Here is a 15,825-nt window from a genome sequence, read left to right on the forward strand (position 1 = left end):
GAGATGCAGCTATTCCAGGGCTCTGAGGTGTCTGCTGCTCAGCCATCTATTTGGGCACCCCCCGTTTTTGTTGCACATGGCGAGTTCCCGTTTAGTTTACTCTGTCCGGGAACATAATGTGTACCAGGGGGTTTTCAGGATGTTTGTTGTCAGAGATGAACATTGAGACCCCCCCATCTGTGATTATTTTTATCCCAGGGCTCCCGATTTTGACATTTTTGTATTGGCTTTCACACTATTTACAATTAACGCTTCAGTATTATTATCTATCAATATTCAGTATAACTGTGTCATGACAATATAACGAGGATGTTATAGAGAGAGACTCCTCACTAACTTTGATTCAATACTAACAACAATATCAAAATATATTCGAAGTAGTTCTGTGATACTAAATGCGTATTACACTTCCATTTCATTACTTAGCAACATGTAATAATAGGGATAATCACAATTGAAGCAGCAGAGACGGAGATATCCGGACTTTTTGTCCATAATGTCAAATTTTAAAAAACACTGCATACTACAATTCCCATAATGCAACTTCACAGAATCTCTCTAGCCCCCGTGCCTGCTAGAAGCACGTGTGTTTCAATTATATTGTAAAATACATTTCTTTAAAACCTTTGCAGTTTCAAAGCCCAGGCTTAGATAACCCTGATGACATCATCAGAGATATTTATTTCAGACTTAAGAAAACCCTCTCGAGCCACAGGAGACATTATACAACTTTCATAGGTTGAGTCTTTGTATCGAATCAACTGATTATATGTAAACTTTGTGTAGCGGCCCTTTAATTTCAGTCATATGGCCCACCCCTGTTTTTAATATTACCTTGTTACTATATAAACAAGACAATCATTATTTAATTTAAACATGTAATTATGAATAGAGCTATCCTCTGTATTTTTTGTGTGTGTGTGTGGGGGGGGGGGGGGGGGGTTGCTGGCTAGACCAACCAAGAGATTTTCGGAGCGACCAGAAGCTGAAAAAAAGACCTTGAATAAATAGAGTGACCACAACTTGTTGGATAGAGACAAACCTGGCAACCCAGAGAAAACACTGTGTGCCAGTTCTGCAAACAACAGCTGAGAGGCAGAGAAACACTTCCTGGTACACTGTACCTTTTGTAAAGAAAGGAGAAGCACAGTAGTTAGCAAAATCGACACTGAGTGACAATGTCATGGAAGGAACAAAATATGCAAAATAGTAGAAAACTAGTGAAACAACACTTGAAAATATACTGAGCTCCTTTTAAAATGTGATAGCATCTGCATAAAGCAGTGTAGTGTGTTGTGTAGCTTTGGTGCAGTCTAAATGATTATACTTCATTGTAAACATTGTACAACCTGCTGTAGCAATACTGTACTTATTATGTTCATGCCAATAAAGAAAAGAGAGAGAGACCTATGGTTGTGAAATGAGGCGAGGCAATGCTCAGAAGCTTCCCACTGGACAATATACAGTATACACTCTCTCTCTCTCTCTCTCTCTCTCTCTCTCTCTCTCTCTCTCTTGTTCCCTTAGCTCACTCGCCCATGCTCACTCGCCTTCCCATGCAAAGAGCAGATTCTGTCATGAGCGTTCCACAGACTCCCATCCCCCATCACTTCCCCCGAGGGAGAGAGGGAGAGAAAGTGTAAGAGTGGATGTGCTGTCTTGACTCCGTAAAGCAGAACGCACGCCAAATGAATACATCATCGTGCTAATTAAAGTAACACTGTGTTTTGGTTATGGGGAGGTTGGCACGCTGTCAAGTGGTTTAGGCGCGGCTGGACAGGAAATCTGGTTGGAGCACATTTGGCGACATTGAATTGATATAGAACACATTGAATTATATATTTAATAGCTGCTCATAATTTGTGCTATAGTGGGAGTGCATGTGTATTCCTCTAGTGTCGAGGTCCTTTGGTGCTCTCACATCCATCTACCTTTCACTTTTACACATCAGCCATTTAACCTGTTGTATCCTGTACTTGTTTGGGCCATTTGTTCCTCTCTTCATGTGGTGCTTTATACCTCCACAGCTGGTTGAAAGTGTGGGAATATAGGCTTAAAATGCCTTCAGATTTACCCCGGCTGAATCGCAGAGCTACTCCTTTCTTTATAGGATCAGGCTGGTGTCATTTTTTATTGTTCCCATCAATAGCTTTCATCTGAAGTTGTGTTTCTGGCCAACTGACCAATGCTTAAACCTAATACTCTCCATCCGACTCTGTTTTTGTCCTCACCAACTACTGAGAAATAATATATTGTTCTCTTCAGCATGCTTAATGCTGTGCTGTGTTCACTAGCTAGTTGCTAACTAGTGTACAGTGGGTTCATCAGAGATTTCTCTTTGTGGGAAACAGTCGCATGTAGCTGCCAGAGGCAAGGTGGATGAGAGCGGTGAGACTGGAGCAAAACAGTGAGCTGAAAGAAGCTTAAATGCTCCGCAGAGCTGAGTGAGAATGTTTGGGTTCCACTTAACCAACAACTTCTTACACGTTAGATCAAAGTTTTGACCAACTGTTCATATGGAAATATTTAAAATATAAAATTGATGTTAAATGGCTTATATCACTCAAACAGGAGGATGTTTTGGGGGACTATTTTCATCAGAGGGTTGGTGCGCTAAAAATATTCATGGGAAGTGTGATTGACTTTAAATAGAGGACTGCTGCTTATGTTCAGGATGATACCGGAACATGTAACCAAATACAACGGCGGAAAAGGAATAGTTTGCTAGGATGACTTCATCGTTGGCTTTTGGTTGTTTCATGGGATTAGATATAACAAATAAAAAAAAGACTTGTTTAAACTTGTTCTAATTGCGTTCTTCGTTCTGATGAGTCCCTTCCCTTTTAGCATTTTAGGCTGTGTGACAAAAGGAAAGGAGAGGACACGTGAGGATGAGCTATGGAACAGAGAAGGAGACGAGAGGGCAGGACGAGGGGAAAGTGTAGGACAGTTTATCATGGGAGGGGGCGAGGGGAGAAGAGAGGACAGGAAAGGAGAGGAGGGACATTGACGTCTGAGATGCTATCGGGTCTCGTTGCTGATATGACGGCCTCGGTCCCCGTTGACGGAGCAATCAGCCTGCCATCTCCCACAGCGCAAGCATCGGGCTCCATTGTCTCCCGGCGCTTTGTTCTAAATAACATCTGCATTCGTCAGCATATGGTTTTATTCTCTTCTGGGCTCTTATCCCTCGAGCAAAGTTTGAAGGGATTTTCCTGCCCCTGGCTGCGCAATTTGAGATGCCCTTGGCAAAACATGACGGTGGGAAAATATCCTATAATGAGAACTCGTTTGTGTTAACTAGGACATGTTACGTGTATATATTTTTAGTAATGTATAATACAGTCTACACGTTCTGTTCCACTGTATGTGTTAAATAATTAGTCAACAGTGCCTCAAGCTGCTGTAATCTATCGCTATGGAACTGTATTTAAGCAGCTTATGTTTGATTGGAGAAATTCTTATCAGATACCTTGTGTATTAAGACCGTCAGTTCAAGACACCAGCTGGAGAAAGCATTGTTTTTATTGCATGTGAAGCGTTTGACTCAATGTACGAATTTTCCCAGATGAATAAATGTTTTTTTTTTATAATTGCAAGATTATCGAATAGTTGCCCTGGATCGGAAAAGAACCCGACCACAGCTCCGGTGCTAGAACATCTGGCCTGCTGTTACATAAGCCCTCTCAGCAGGCCTGAATGAGAGCCACACAATGCGGTAGGCGTGCCGACAGAGCCGAGTAGTGATAGGAAGAAAGAAAAAGTCGATGAGTGGAAGACGTAAAAGGTATAGCCTCAGCCAACGAGAGCAAAGAGAGTGGAAACGTGAAGGCAAAAAAGGGGGCCACTTCATCACTTTTACGGCCCTTCCCCCCCGTCCACGCTGATTAGAGTCAATGTAGAGGAAGATATACAGCATCTGACCCTCTGAGGGAAGCCCAGTGCTTCTGAGGAACACGTGTGCCTGCTTTGGAGGTGGTTAAATGTACCTCTCACAATCCTATAGCAGTGGGATGATGCAGTTGAGACAAATTCAGCACAACACACTGATGGGATTTACACTACGCACGCGAAACAGGATTTTGTTTTTTGTTTTGTTCAAAGCAGTGGGACGGGTGCTGTGTCAGTGCAGATAGTATAGTGAGACGTGGTGCCTTTTCTCTCCTCTGTGACATTCCCCCGGGGTTGTTTTTTTATGACTGCTGAATCCTGAAAGGTCAGAGAAAGAGACACCTCTCCACTCTGTACAGCAGAGGTCTCGGACCACGTGGCGCGGAGGCCTGCTGTCACTTAGGAGTCCAGGAAAACCAGGCCGCAAGTCAAAAGAAGCTTTACAGGACTAAGTCCATCCGCCAGAAAGACAAGAGACTTGATTTGACAACATGTATCATAGCTTCCATATCTCGTCCCGTTGTGAGGTGTTTTGTTAGCGTGTTCACTTATTAGCTTGTTGTTTTCAGCAGCGATACTGTAGCAACTAGTAGCAGTAGTAAAGAAACAGCAAATGTATCCTGCAAACACTTTGCAGAACTGTTGCTACTTGTTGGTCCACTTGTGAATGAATTGTCAAAACCAAGCGGGCTAGTGGCATCATGGTAGTTTGCGAGGCGACAAAGAAAGTCAGGCTTCCAGACTCTTTTTTTTCTAACAATATCACAACTTATGATTTTAACTTAAGAACTGGGCTAACTGTTTCTCCCTGCTTCCAGTCTTTATGCTAAGCTAATCAGCTGCTAGCTGTAGCTATGCGTGTCACATGCAGACAGTAGAGGCTGAGTGGTATCTGTCTTCTTATCTAACTCTGGGATACAATGTAAGTTTTTTTTAGTTGTCACTTTCTAAAGGTCAAGCTATTAATCTTGCCTCTCAGCAAGATAACCGCTAACACTGTGGCAGCAGCTAAACGAACACTCTTGTATCTCTGAATGTTGCCGCCACTAACAGAGGAGTTCTTCAACTTTGTTTTTTTTAGACCAGGACAAAACTCGAGTAAAGTCAGACTCACCCCAGAATGCAAGCTCATGCGTTTCATATGGGTCACCATAAGTCCTATTTTTGGAAAACTAAGACCCAAAATAAGCTAGTTTTCATGTTGCGGTTTCTTAATAAGAGGCACAACACACACACACACACACACACACACACACACACACACACACACACACACAGACCCTTGTTGAGGCTTTTGTCCTAGATTCTGACCCCTGTAATGCAACTAGATATAGTCTACTGGATATAAAAATGTGGAGTGTAAGAGCTGCTGCTAAATAAGACAAATGTTAAATGTAAACAATGAAATGACAGCATGCAATAAACCGACTTAGTCCCCCCCCCCCCCTACTACGCTTTGCTCTGTGAGAGCTGGTGTGTTTACTAGCGGTAGTTTACACAGGGCCCTCTAATATTTCCTTCCCTGTGTACGTGCATGTGTGTGTGTGTGTGTGTGTGTGTGTGTGTGTGTGTGTCTGTCTGTCTGTCTATGTTCTGCTCATTCAAGACTCAGCTGGTTGGAGCAGGTGCAAGCTAGTGAGTCAAACACATGGATGCTGCCTAGCCGGTCCTCCTAATACGCTTTTGTGTATAGCCAAAAAAAACAACCTCAAACCATCCAGTGCTTTGGATAAACAAATGCTGCCCTCCACGTATTTTGTCCAACACTGGCACACAGACGTACTACGGCTGCCAATGAAACACCCCCACACACTCACACACATTAGCTCCATAGAGAGGCAACCAGACAGTAGCGTTTTATTATGTAATGATCGCTGCAGTGATTCTGTTGGAAAACTTTACGTTTGCTTATGTAATCCTTGCTCACATCAAATAGGCATTTTTTTTAACATGCTATAATTTTGTGATATATTTTTCATATATTACCATCAAACTGCTTGCTTTTAATTTCCTATTTTTCTTGTTAACAGTTTGCTCTGCACATCATTTATGATAAATACCTTTTTATTCAGCCATTATAGTTCACATACTATTCACTTGTGCATTCAAGACTCATTTTCACACTTTTTACACTTGTGCAGTCATGAGGAAATTAAATAAAGCAATAAGCACAGAGGTGATATCTAAATAAAATAATAAACAGACAGAAAAATAAATATAGAAATACAGAAGAGAGAAAGATAATAATAGTATTATAAAATGAATTTATTATAATAATACAAATAAAAAAGTACTGTGTTGACTTGTATTCCCACCTCCCCATGAAACCCGCATCACACACATAAACCCTTTCATTGGTGAATTGGTTATTGTTCTTCGATGTCCGGCAGGGTTCAGGGGTTGTACGTCTGGCAGCATCACAGTCCTAACGTCACCGCTGCGGCCGTGGCCCTTATGTAAGTCCGCTGTTTGAACGCCACACACAGGCGCTGCCGTGCAGCCTCCACTATAGGACGTACTGTACAGCACATAGACCGCCGCTCGCACTGCCCGCGGCCGTATGGGGGCTTTGTGGGAGCTTTGAACGCATCATTCCCACAGAGTCAGCATCCGTATGAGAGCGCGCGCGCGTTCACGGTTGCCTCGCTTGTAGCCTACTACAGTGTCGACCACGGAACTAACAGCAAAGGGAGACACATGAGACGATGTCGTGATCCCGGGGTCGCGATCCTCGACCGGGGGTGGGGTCTGATGGCTGATCTCCCACTAATCCCTTAATGCCACCCGTCCCACTGAGAGGGAATCCGTTTGATTTGGGATTTTACATCAGCCGAAGAAAAACAACAACAACAGATCTCTCCGCCACCAGGACAGATGTTGAGAGGGCGAGTTCAAGTTAATTTCAGCCGTATACACTATTGTAGTCACACCTGCTTATTTGGCCGAACGTGCCAATCCTTTAAAGCCCAACCCACCCCAGTGATGCATCCCATGCAGTCTATATATGCAGTGTACAATTCAGGGGCAGCATCTGCAACAACATTTGAGAGAAGTGATGGGTGTAACCTAGTGTGCGGGGGGTGGGGGTGGGTGGGGGGGTATCAGATTGCCCCTCGCGTGTGCTCTGCGTGCAGTTTAGTTAAGCAAGCTAACAGTGACGTGCACATTGTGGCGATGAATCAGGACCGGAAGGAGTAGAGCGGGCTGGACCAACAATAGGCAAAGGTATCCATTACGTCTCTATTGTTAGCCACGGCCGGGCTATTATTATAGCCCAGAGTGAGACACAGACAGCTGACTGCTGTTTCAGTCCCAGCCCACCTTACTGCTGCTCCCAGCCAGGAACATCAACAAGGTGGAGAGGTTTTTTGAATGGGTTAGAGAGGATGGCACTGGTGGGAGTTGATGGTGTCAAGTGATCGTAGTATAATTGTGATCGTCACCTATTATTCTAGAGGGATTATTACAGATAACAAGAAACCAGGAGGGAAAAGGCCGAAACTATGGGCTTTTTGCTGACTATGCGACTGGAAGTAACATGGGGATAGCGAGACTGGACAGAATTGGTGCTCGAGGAGCGCTCTGGTTGTCTCGTCCAGGCTCAGAGGAGGACACGGAGCTGCAATCAGGCGCCGTGTCCGTCCCGGTTTTTACTGGAGCTCGGAGGTTGGGCTCAAACGCGGAGAGGGCGGGCGACCTATAGCCCTGGCGGGGTTTACACAGGGCCGGGTTCCCAGTGGAGCTGTAGAGCGGCGCACGGGAGGAGGAGTTGTGACGCTCGCGTCGGGTGGGACGACGACAACGTCAACTGCCAAGAAAGTGCTGATCGCAGCCAGAATAAAAGGCATCTGTGTCAGGGGCGCATAAAGCAGGGCGACAGGAGGCAACCAAGCATTCACACACACACACACACACACACACACACGCGCGCGCGCGCTATTACCAAATCAAACAAACGCATATGTGCAAATAATGTAAACACTGTGCATCACCACCCCCCCCCCCCATCTGACTCAACGCTGCCCACGTGGCTGATATACGTTCACTGTACAACATAAAGATGAATATTGTATGTTACTTTCCTGTGAGCGTTGCATGGAAATACACGTGACCGTGGGGTGATCAGCTGACTCGTCGCCACTTGGAAATCTCTCATGACGGGAGAGAGAGAGAGATATGGAGAGCCTCAATTGAATCCTGGCAGGTAATCTCAGGAAACAGATGGATTTTTTTGGTCATATTTGGCAGCAGATTAGCCACTTCCCGCGTCGCTCAGAAAAAGAAAAAAAAAATCTGTTGTTGCCAACTCTTGTTTGACAATCTGAATATTAGTCCTTGGTCAGGAAGGTCTGGCTCGCGCGTTGTTAGATTGCCCATTCTGATGAGTGCCCCCCCCTCCATGGATTCAATCCTATCTGTGCTTTCTAAGGCCCCAGCTGTGGTAGCTGGCCAACACCCCACACACCGGGGCGCTTGTCTCCCCCCCCCCCTCCCGCCCTGCCTATCGCGCCGTGCCAGCGCCCCGTGCCAGAGGAAGTTATCAGCACTCTATCCCCTGCCCCCCCCCCCCCTAATCCTCGCCGAGGTGGAGAGAAAGTGTTAAGCGGCACGTCTTCTGCCATTTGTTAAGAGAGGTAGAATGAACAGGTGTCTCTGACCTAATCGACTGTCTTTAAATGAGCTGCTATTTTTAGTGCACACTGCTTTTTTTTCCCCCTTGGAGGTTTTTTTCTCCAGTGGAATGTACAGTTAGAGGTGGTGTGCAGTGGGGGATTTCTGTTTTCTGCATCCTGCAGGGATACTGCTGACACTGTGCATGTTGTTTTTTCCTGATGTGGCTGGGCGGAGTACAGTAACGCATTCTTAACAGGCTTTGGGGGCAATATAATGTGGTTGGAGTTTATTCATTACACTTTTCTTCTTTATTTAGTGTTGTTTCATCCTTTTTGGACATTTCCTTACAAAAACACACACTATGGGCATTCATACACCGACATTAGAGTCCTTTGGTTTGGTTTTGTTCTGCCATAAACAGCCAGCGCATAACACCCTTGTCCCAATGGCAACCACGAAAGAAGAAAACACACACATTCAATCCCAGAATGGACCTGGACATTAAACAGAAAAACAAATTAGTGAAATAACAGACAAGGTGTTGAAGCATGCCAGTAGCACTTTAAGTTAATATTCAGTAGTTCTGGCCTTCCCCAAATGCAAACAAACGCTGCTGTGCTCCTGATACATTACAGACATAAGTCAAAGTTGTGCCATGCAGATTTGCAAATATTACACAAATTGTACATCTTTATTGTTGCTTAAAAAAGACCATGGTAATAGAAATCACATTCATATGAATGTATTGTCCTATATAACATTTTCTTACAACTAATATTAGAAAGCTTATTTTCTATTTAAAGACGTTAGATAGGCATTACACATATTGTGAACCAGATAGATTTTGATCAAGCACCCCAACATTAATACATTTTTGCATTCAATCATGGCTTAATTGCATGGGGACATTAATAAAACCTCCCCTATAGTGCGTCATCAAACTGTATGCATGCACTGACACCATACTGTACTGCACCAGCATCTGTATCAGAGCAGAATTCGCCAGCACCAGAGCCTCCAGTGATCACTTGCCTCCCAGCGATTTCAGGCAGACATTAACCTCATCTCCTGGCAGCACTGGCTGACTGGCTGGCTGGTGTGGTGTTAATGATGTATGTAGCTGGTGAGCCAGATCACTCCCTTATGATCTAATTATCACTCTGGTCTGCGGTGGACTCGGAGGGCCTGCAGCCGTGAGAGCCCCCTATCACAGATTTTCTACGCCGGTTGTTGACGCTAAGACGAGGCCGCGTCTCACCTTTTGTTTACGCTGTCCAGCATTGTGGGAGGCCAACTGCTACTGCACACATCCCTACTGTTCATATAGCTCTTCCCACCAACATGGCTGACTTATCTGAGTGAAATACAAAGGTCCTGAGCTGCAGTTTGCTCAAAAACGGGATTAGAGGAAGAGAGCTCACGCCACATGAACAGTTTTTCCCCCGTCTTCAGTTGGGCTCATCAACAAAGCCCCGGACCCCCACTGACTCTGTCATCCCCAGGACTATTCCTTGCCGGTCACTTCTCTGCACATCCCTTCTAGGTTTCTTATTTAAATGCAATCGATACTTTTACATTACACTTACATCTCACTTGTTTATAGTCCTGTTATCTGTTCGTTTGTGCACTTTATTTAATATTTTACTTTATTTTATATTTTACTGTCAATTTTAATATGTTTCTACTTTTTGCACTGTGTTGATTGTTGATGATTGTTTTAATGTTATGCACCACCCGTCATGTCAAATTCCTTGTATGTGCAACGGACCTCTGCAATAAACGGTTCTGATTCTGAGAGAGAGAGAGAGAGAGAGAGAGAGAGAGAGAGAGAGAGAGAGAGAGAGACCTTGGAGTGACTGGCCGGGTTTGCCCGGCACACTCTGAGCATGGGGAGGTAGTGTAATTGGAAAGTATTACCCTTTGGGTGGCACATGTGGAAAGCTCAGTACAGTGTGACAGAGGATACTGTCTGTCGTTAGTGTCGAAAATGAACAGAGGTAGACCATTAGTGTTGATGTACAGCCGGCAAACTGATGGAAGTGCTTTTTCATGTCGTTTTTTGACATGGATTAGGTATCGATACAGCAGGTTGGACGTCTATTTTCTGGTGCTGGCACCGAAATGTCTTTTTTTTTTTTTGTTAATAGTTTAAAGGAAAAAGCCGGTCGATTGTTATTCCTTATTAGTGATTGCCACAATGGTGCTGTACTCACTAATGCAACAAATGTGCATTCATTTGTGGCTGAAAACAGTCTCCAACAAAAACAGGGAGGCAGACCAACACGTAGCAGTTGATGGGTGAGAGAGAGAGAGAGAGAGAGAGAGAGAGAGAGAGGGGGGGCAGGTAGTGTGCTCCTCTCCTCTCTCCCCCTCCCCTCCTCTTATTAGCAGAGATGTCTTCAGAGGGCTCAGATTAATTAAATCTCTGGGATCTTACTAAAATGTTCAGGTCCTCGTGACGGCCCGCTGTGTAATTGTCCTGCTGTCTGTTCAGAAGGAGCCGCATCAATCCAGCTCTCCTGGGGATGTCTCACTCCCATCTGAGTTTGACAGAAATCCCAGACAACAGAGTTGCAGACTTGTTTGCATGTGTTGTATTTTGGCGTCACAGAATGTACATTTTGGTTTGGGATCAGTACTATCTTCTATGTTGATTCTTAAAGGGGCAATGCACGAGCTTCAAGTCGATTTTTGCTTTTTTCCCAGACATCTTCGGTGTGAAGCGATGACGTCATTTTTCTCTCCTCCACCACGGTGGCTATTGCTGCTCACACTAATTACCCAGTTTGTGCGAGGTTACTGGTTTTACTAGTGCGCGCATCACCAAGATAGTCCTCTCTGGTGACGGACACCACTATTTATAAGAATGAATTGACACCTAAGCGTCTATGCTCGTACTTCAAGGATTCCTTTCTTATGTCTGCTTCCAACTTTTTGCCTTAGAAAATAATATGCTGATTATTTTCTAGATAAAATTGATTTGTCACTTTGTCTATAAAAAATGTCAGAAACATTGATACATTTGCTCAATTTGCCTGAGTAAAAGTCTAAAATCCAAAGATATTCAATTCACAAGAAATACATTCACATTTAATCAGCTGCTGACAGCAAATGTTTGGCATTTTGGCCAAACACATAGTTGCTGCTTAAATGGTCAATAAGCTAATTGGTTATGCTTAATTGACTGAACTGAACACAGAAACTGTAGCAAAAATGACAGTGAAAAAAACAAACGACTCACACATTCCCTCAGAACTCCAGGAATCTAGTTCTTGGAAGTTTTATGCAGCACATCAGTCCACTAGAGAGCAGTGTAGCACCAGTCGGCGGGCTCCTCCATGCACAGCCCAGTGAAGCAGAGAAGGTGGAAACCCAAACACAGAACAAAAAACACAACAATAGAGGCTAAAAATAACCGCAGCATGTGGCTCACTAAGAATCAGAACTCCTCCACTGAAACTGAGAAAAGAGAGAATCAGAATCATTCAGTGAGACACGGAGATGCTCTGCACAAACCCTTTTCCTAACTCTATACCTGGGGGGGTCATGTGGGGGCGGGGGGGTCTTGTGAAGCAGAGTGCAGGTTAAAGAGGGATGGGAAACGGAGACTCAGCAGCCGGGATACTGAGTACGTCACTTGTGACATTTTACCCTCACTCATTTTGCTGCCCCATGTCAAACAATACGCCGCGCACTAGCACTCACATATGCACACGTATGAGTACAGTACTCACATGGACATGGGCACACACACACACACGCACACACACACACACACTCTGTCCGACAGCCGTCCAGGCAGGCAGCAGGCAGCAGGCTGGATCAGATAAATATGAGGCTTGTAATGCGACCACAGAGACGGAGCTGATGGGATCAATACAGAACGGCGCTGCAGGTCATCGGGAGAACACAGCAAGAGGATAAATATGGACTGGCTCATGGGGAAGCAGAGCGGCGAGACTGACGGGTACACACAGGACCTATGTCTTCTCTCGTGTGTTCTCTCATGTGTTATGGCATCCGTGTAGTGTACACACTGGGATCCATCCGGATCATTTCTACTTGTAGACGTTTTATTCATTGTGCAACAGATTTCGCTAATTAATTCTTCCTTATCAGCCACCTCATAGATGTATACGTATCTACGAGGAGCAGCTCCAAAGTGTTTTCAGTGGAGAGGTTTAGTATCATGGTTTGAAAGCTATTTCAGGGGCTTTTTAGTTCCAGCAACAAGTTACAGGAGAAAAAGAAGTAAACACTCTTTTAGGTATTCTCCGTGTTTTATACCATTGCAATCTGAATATCTCTCAGGCCTACTTGGACCTAGTTTCTTAAGAATACCGGTGTTGGTATGAGTTGGCAAATCTCGTCTAGAGCGAGAGGAGTAAATGTTGCTGTGCCCAATTAACACATTTTAATTCCACACAGCTGTATGGAAGTGACTGTGTGCTTAACGTAAGCAGTGACGAGGTGTGTGAAGTCCTGACATGTGATTCTTAGCTGTCTCTGTTCTGCTTGTAGTGACATCTGCTCGTAAACCAGGAGAGAGAGGCTGAACTGGCACCTTCAGTGTTAGATGGTTTACAGATGCTAAACACTCATGGTGGTTGCTGTGTGTGTGAGTGTGTGTGTGTGTGTGTGTGTGTGTGTTTGAGTGATGCTTGTGCTGTCTCAGTTATTCTGGCTACACATATTTCATTTTCGTAAAAATGATTTCCACACGAGGAATGTGTAATATAAAGACTTTGCCTGTTTATATGATGCTGTGACGCTTTGGTAACTCCTGCTCTTGTTTGGTTCCTGAGACAATGTTGGTCCTTAGAGGGAAAGTCTACTTCATAGATGTGTTGTAAGAAATTGTCGCAGCGATGTGCAATTTTCTGGCTGTTTGTTTCTGATTTAGTCTGTTTAGTTAAGTTTTCATTTGTACAGGCTTTAAGATATCCACCTTTGTTGTTTCCACTGCAGCGCCAACACGAGGGAGGTGAACTGAATTTCGCTTGTGGTGCTCACAGGATTTAAATATCATGTTTGCATTGTTCTACAGAAACTGTTTAAGGAACCTTTTCTTCTGTAGAAAGTAGTTCCAATACGAATTGTCAACACTAAGATCTGCAGATTGCTCAGAGAAACCAGGACGTGTTGCTTTAAAACATTTTAAATGTAATTGTTTAATGCTTAGACTTAGAGCACTACAAAAGTCAAAAAGTGAGACAATATGTCTTTTTGCAATTTTAGGTGAACAGATAATTCAAATCAAAAAGTTATGTGATAACTTAACATGAATACCCTTGCTATCAGTTAGGGTTGGGCAACATAGAGAAAATCAAAAATCTCAATATTTTGCACCAAATTTCTTGATATAGATAGATATAGTTATTTACACGATGACTTTTTTAAATAAATAATCATCAGCAATATGGAGATAAAAGCGGTTAAAGCTAAATAATAATCATTCTGCTAAAATAACGTCACTTTACTGTAATGCAGCCTTTCAAACCAGGAAAGAACACTGAGGCCATATTGGGATATCCAAAATCACAATATCGATATAATATCGATATATTTCCCAACCCCACCATCAGTCATAATGGACTCTAACCAAGCATGTGTTACTCGGCTTATTTGAAGTTCACTCAGAATGAGCTGCTGCCTCCTCCCTCACCTTCTGATGCAGCTCAGCGTGCAGTTCAAAGCAGCGCTCAGACGTCTGCTCTGCTTACTGCTTACTGTGAACTTGTGCAGATGTGTGGCTATATTTCTGGGAACTGGTTGGCCCATGGTGATGGATGGGGTGCTGCCATCAATAATGAATTCCTCTAGTAGCGTGGTGGACATGCACTTTGGAACCACCCTCTTATTGTAGAGAGCCAAAGTGCCATACAAAGTAACGTTTGTCCATGCTAGCAAATTCAGTAAGAGAGAGGATGTTACTCACATGAAGCAGTCATTTTTAAGTTGAAGTTGGTCCAAAGCCCTTATACTTACTTTACATCATCTTTAAAGTTGTTTTTTTTCATGTTGTTCACCTCATTACCCTTGTCATCATTGCATTGTCATTGTCATTCTCATCAAAGCATGATCTATAATATCCTGAATATTATTCATATTATAGCTGAAGTATTATTTTTCTCATCTTAAGTGCTATCAGTTGTGTCGATATTTCGTGTCCTTTCGATTGTTTTCCTCATCTCTTTGTGTTCTATATGCACTGAGCTGTGCACACCTTTTTTTTCTTTTCTTTTTTGTTTATGTTTTAGGATCAAAGAAGAACCAAAGCCTCAGCCGGCACAGTAAGTGAACTGCATTACCCAGAGTGCTCCAGGCTTTGACACTTCTTCCTGTCAGTGGGTGCTGTGTGCTTCATGTGGCTTTCTCCTCTTCGTCTGGGAGGAAAACCAAAGAGATGTCACTGATGTCATGGAAGGCAGCTCGATGATTTGCACCGCGGGCGTTTTGTTTTTTGCATCGACCAGGCTGTTGAATTCGGTGCTGGACACTAAACGGCCCGACTTCCGTGACATCAGTGACGAGGCCTTTTCCTCTCGACCAGCTTTGTTTTAGCCAGGCCCTCGCCCAAACCCTCCCCCTTCCCCCCCTTTGTCCCTGGTCTCCAACTGGCTGCCCATTCTCACCCAGTGTGTCATATCTGCACTCTGATTGGCTTGTGCAGCCGCGTAATTCAATCGCAAATGTGGACTAGATGCACCTGCCCTGCTCCGCTGTACTGTAGCTGCATTTTGACGAAGTCCACCTGCAGGGCAAAGCAGTCTGATAACCTGACCCCTGCTGCACCACAAGGCTGGAATAAATGACACTCCTGTTACCCTCAGCTGAGCGTTTGATGCAGCTCTCATTTCCATTGGCTGTAGAGCTTTCCTGCTTCTTCTCTCCTTCCCTCTACTGTAAGTCTGTCTGTCTCCTCTTTCTGTCCTTCTTCTGTCTTTCTCTCTCTATATTTCTGACACTGTGTCTGGTTGTCAATGTTCCACTAATCGCCGCTCCTGCCCGTGTCCCGGCCTCCTCCTCTCTCTTGCGCTGGTTGTAGTGAATGTCCCCGCTATTGTTCACTTCTTAGAATCTGACCTGCTTCCTTAAAAAAAAAAAAAAAAAAAGCTTTTCCGGACAGAATGTTTTCTCCCATGATGACTCATTGCGATGTTCCAGTCACACTTTGCTTATTTGAACAGGTGGTTTCCCTTTAGTGGGATCACTGAGCTGGTAAATAACGTCCTTCAGCCCCAGCAAAAGTCCCAAAATGACAAGGAGCCAGAGCCAGACGCGTAAGTAATAGTACAGACCCCTTTTCTGATCTCCTCC

The 15,825-nt window shown here is 44.1% G+C and overlaps 1 protein-coding gene across 9 annotated transcripts in view; it reads left to right on the plus strand.

The window, feature by feature from the left end:
- Nucleotides 1-15,825, plus strand: part of rims2a (regulating synaptic membrane exocytosis 2a) — a 129,456-nt gene that overhangs the window by 3,612 nt on the left and 110,019 nt on the right. For 5 of the 9 annotated variants that reach the window (XM_076096592.1, XM_076096587.1, XM_076096589.1 and 2 more), the window contains exons 2-3: nt 14,766-14,798; nt 15,696-15,788. The exons of the other annotated variants lie outside the window; for them this stretch is intronic. In XM_076096592.1, the coding sequence (XP_075952707.1) occupies nt 14,766-14,798; nt 15,696-15,788 (126 nt within the window). The remainder of the gene's footprint in view (nt 1-14,765; nt 14,799-15,695; nt 15,789-15,825) is intronic. 9 annotated transcript variants of the gene reach the window in all.

The sequence above is a fragment of the Anarhichas minor genome, unplaced genomic scaffold, assembly GCF_050575085.1.
Source record: "Anarhichas minor isolate MPS153535 unplaced genomic scaffold, ASM5057508v1 ptg000022l, whole genome shotgun sequence".
Classification (NCBI taxonomy): domain Eukaryota; kingdom Metazoa; phylum Chordata; class Actinopteri; order Perciformes; family Anarhichadidae; genus Anarhichas; species Anarhichas minor.